This window comes from Schistocerca piceifrons, chromosome 1 (assembly GCF_021461385.2).
Source record: "Schistocerca piceifrons isolate TAMUIC-IGC-003096 chromosome 1, iqSchPice1.1, whole genome shotgun sequence".
Taxonomy (NCBI): Eukaryota; Metazoa; Arthropoda; class Insecta; order Orthoptera; family Acrididae; genus Schistocerca; species Schistocerca piceifrons.
Window position 1 is genome coordinate 358,786,470 of NC_060138.1, and position 3,249 is coordinate 358,789,718.

The following is a 3,249-nucleotide window of genomic DNA, read 5'->3' on the forward strand; positions in this document are numbered from 1 at the left end:
TGTTCATTGTTTATAAATAAGGAGCCTCTCACCAATTGAAACTTCTGTCTGGAACCTCAACAAAACGTTTTTCTGACATTTCAGGATTATGTGCTCATTATTTCTGACACCCTTCTCAGCAACATTACAAAGTTTAACAACATCATTAGCTGGATTGATTAAACTGGTTTTCACATCTTTCACTGCAATCAATCTAGTTATTTTAGCCTCAATACATGCAAAAATAACTTCTAAGCAGTCAGTACAGTTAATTTTGTTTGTCACCTGTCTCACTATACTTCCAGCTATGTACTCAATGACATATTCTGACTACGTACTCAGTGTGGCATAATCTGGCACATAATCATGGTCTACAGCTGCAGGGCTTACCTTAGCAAAAGGAAGTGATGGAACGGTAGCAGGAGGTAGCATACTAGTATTTGAATCTTGGCAATTGCCATTTTGAGAACCTTCTATCTGTGCAATTAAGCATTTCCTGTATGCTGAACTAAACTGCACAGCATTTGGGTTATTTCTGTTTCCTCCTCTACAACGAATGCTGGAGAAAAATAATTCCAAGTTATCTTGACTTGTTCTACGGGTCAAAATATAATTGAGCTCTGCATTTTCTTTCCAAACATACAATTCTGCAATTTGCCTTATGCTCATTAAATTCAGCATAAGTCCATACAACGGCATTTTTCCGTTAGACAGAATAACAGGACTTCCATCAGAAAGCTTTAAAGACTTGAAATACTTAATGTATTCATTGATTCTTTTCCAGACTGTGTCTCTGTTCCCTCTGAAAATTGGTGCCTTAGTGCCCTTGCCCATTGTGTGACAAGAATTTAATAAATCAAAGGCACTGTCACATTTTGATATATTTAACTGTTGCCTCACACACATAAAATTCTTTAATGCCTAAATCTTTGCAGAACAACATGGCATTTGCAACAGAATTGCTAAGGGTTTGTGCTGCCAAAGCTACTTTCATTTTTTGAGTATGGTACAGAATGTGCTGCCTCCTAAGTTTGTTTGCAGCATGCAAACCTTCCCTTTCATTCAAGTCCACTAACTTTTTAAAATATTCCCATTTAATTATGTTATCACTGCCTGAAATGGTACCATATAACAAAAAATTCTTTTCTGCAAGTAAATTACGTGCCAGCTTTAGCATGTGAGCTGTGTCAAACATGCAAAATACCCTCATATCATTATTTGAAGGGTGGGGAAACCAACACTGTGCTCCCTGTTCATCGCATCTGATCCCTAAATTTGCCATTAAAGATCTATTTGTGGCAGTACCATCGCAAACCACAGTGTCTTCAAGTTTTCGGAGATACTGTTGTACCAAATTTAGCTTTACAGTAGAAGATAGGGAGTGAACTAAACAATAACCCACAGGAATTTTCCAATTTCTGTTTAGCGCTGTGACCATGAACACAAGAGCCACTTTTGCTGCCTCGCTATCATCACTTTCTATGCCACCCTCCCCAAAATCAACATAGCCTCTTATTTTTTCCCCATCCCAAACAAGGTCCTTCTTAATAGCCATCTCATCAAACATCAATGTTGCAAAAATTTGGGTTGTGCTATTTTCAACTTCAGAGGCAATTTTAGTGAAACCCTCCTCAGTAAAACCTGGATGACCACCCACTGACATTGCCCAACGGCGAAGCGTTCTTGGGTGGGGTAATTTCAGAAATTTTCGTAAGTAGCTGTATGCCTTGGCAGAATAAAAGTGTAGGGTCAGGGCAAATTTCCTTATTTGCTGAGAATAATGGCATACTTTAGCACTGCACTGAAGTTCCAATAGCTCCTTCAACAAACCAACTACATGTTCACTGTTTAACATATCAGAAACTGAACTACATAGCCTTCTTCTCAAACCAGCAACTAAAGTCTGTAACTGCACTATTCTTCTTTTGTGTCGTACACTAAGTTTCTTCATTTGCTTTATCCGCTTCTTTAGTCGCACATTCTATGCTTGTACTCTGTTATATTGTGTTTTCAACTTCTTAGGGCTTGGTAGATAGTAATTGTGGTCAGCCGAAACAGATGTGGGTCCGACAGGCACTGAAAGAATGCAGTTACATCATAAGTTTATAACAGAGTTACACCATAAGATTATAATAGAAAGTATGTAATTCAAAGTAATAAGAACACCGAATAAAATTAAATTATTGACTTACTTTGTGCTAATGATGTCACTGTAACAGCACTATCTTGCAAATTGTCGAAAGATCGCTTTCTGGGTTGTGGTCGTAATACTTTATCTTGCTTTTGTAAATGTGGTGGAAAGTTAAAGATAGTAGGTACTGCTTTTGACAAAAGGCGCCTCTGGACATTTGTGTGGTACATATATTTCTCTTCAAAGTGAGTTGAACAGAGGTAACTGGCTGTAGTAGGAAACCAGTTTTCTCGCTTCATATTTATAACCCATCTTTTTGTAATTTCCTTATCTTTTAAAGGAAATCTGTAATCAACGATAAATAAATTACTTTCCTGCATTTGTCTTAAGCATAATTACAGTTCCAATGCAAATGACTCTTTAATAAACATTAAAAAACGTGTGTCGTATTTCGGTACTAATATACTTACATATAATATGAAATATTTGTTGTTTTATCGCTGCGATTTGTGCAGTTGAACGCTGAACACACTGCAGGCATGTTGACTTTATATTTTGTAACAAAAAAGTCAACTAGAAAAGTTAAATATTGTAGTAATATCACAACAGCTGACACACTTCCAACACAAACAACAGTAACGCTTTCCTAATGTTTTGACAAAGGAGAACATGGCGGCCGAGTTAGCGTTGGTTGCCGCTAGGAGCGCTGTAACTAGTATCTCAGCCACTCTATGAAACTCCTTTTAACGGAGGATGCTAAGTTCACCGGAGTTGGATACGATGTGACGTCATTATGACGTATACACGCTACATCGAAAACGATAGAAACCGTATATCGACTATTCGACTTTTGTGAATTTTCGAGAGGTTGTGACGGTAGCGCTGTGCTCTGCGCCATTCGTTTAAATGTGCTTTGCGCTCCTTGCGTTTAAATCGTGTATTGTACTGTGTTTGTGTCCTGTGCGTTGTTTTTCGTTTGCTCGTCTCTAATTATGTGTTCAGCATTCGAGAGACTAATGAGACAAAATCTGAAAGAGTTCAGCATCGATGAAGACGGGCAATTGCGTGGTTATTGTGAATCTCAAGCAGAAATTGATGTACTTCTGACCCAGCTGAAGTGCGTTGGTTATTCGTACTCA

The 3,249-nt window shown here is 38.0% G+C and overlaps 1 protein-coding gene across 1 annotated transcript; it reads right to left on the reverse strand.

Moving 5' to 3' along the window:
• Nucleotides 1-1,960: 1,960 nt before the first annotated feature.
• On the reverse strand, nt 1,961-2,902 carry LOC124721766 (THAP domain-containing protein 5-like). The gene is made up of 4 exons (XM_047246916.1): nt 2,890-2,902; nt 2,581-2,683; nt 2,172-2,455; nt 1,961-2,055 (listed from the first exon to the last, which is right to left on the reverse strand). Exons 1-4 carry the CDS (start codon nt 2,900-2,902, stop codon nt 1,961-1,963), a joined length of 495 nt encoding a protein of 164 aa, XP_047102872.1.
• Nucleotides 2,903-3,249: the final 347 nt, after the last annotated feature.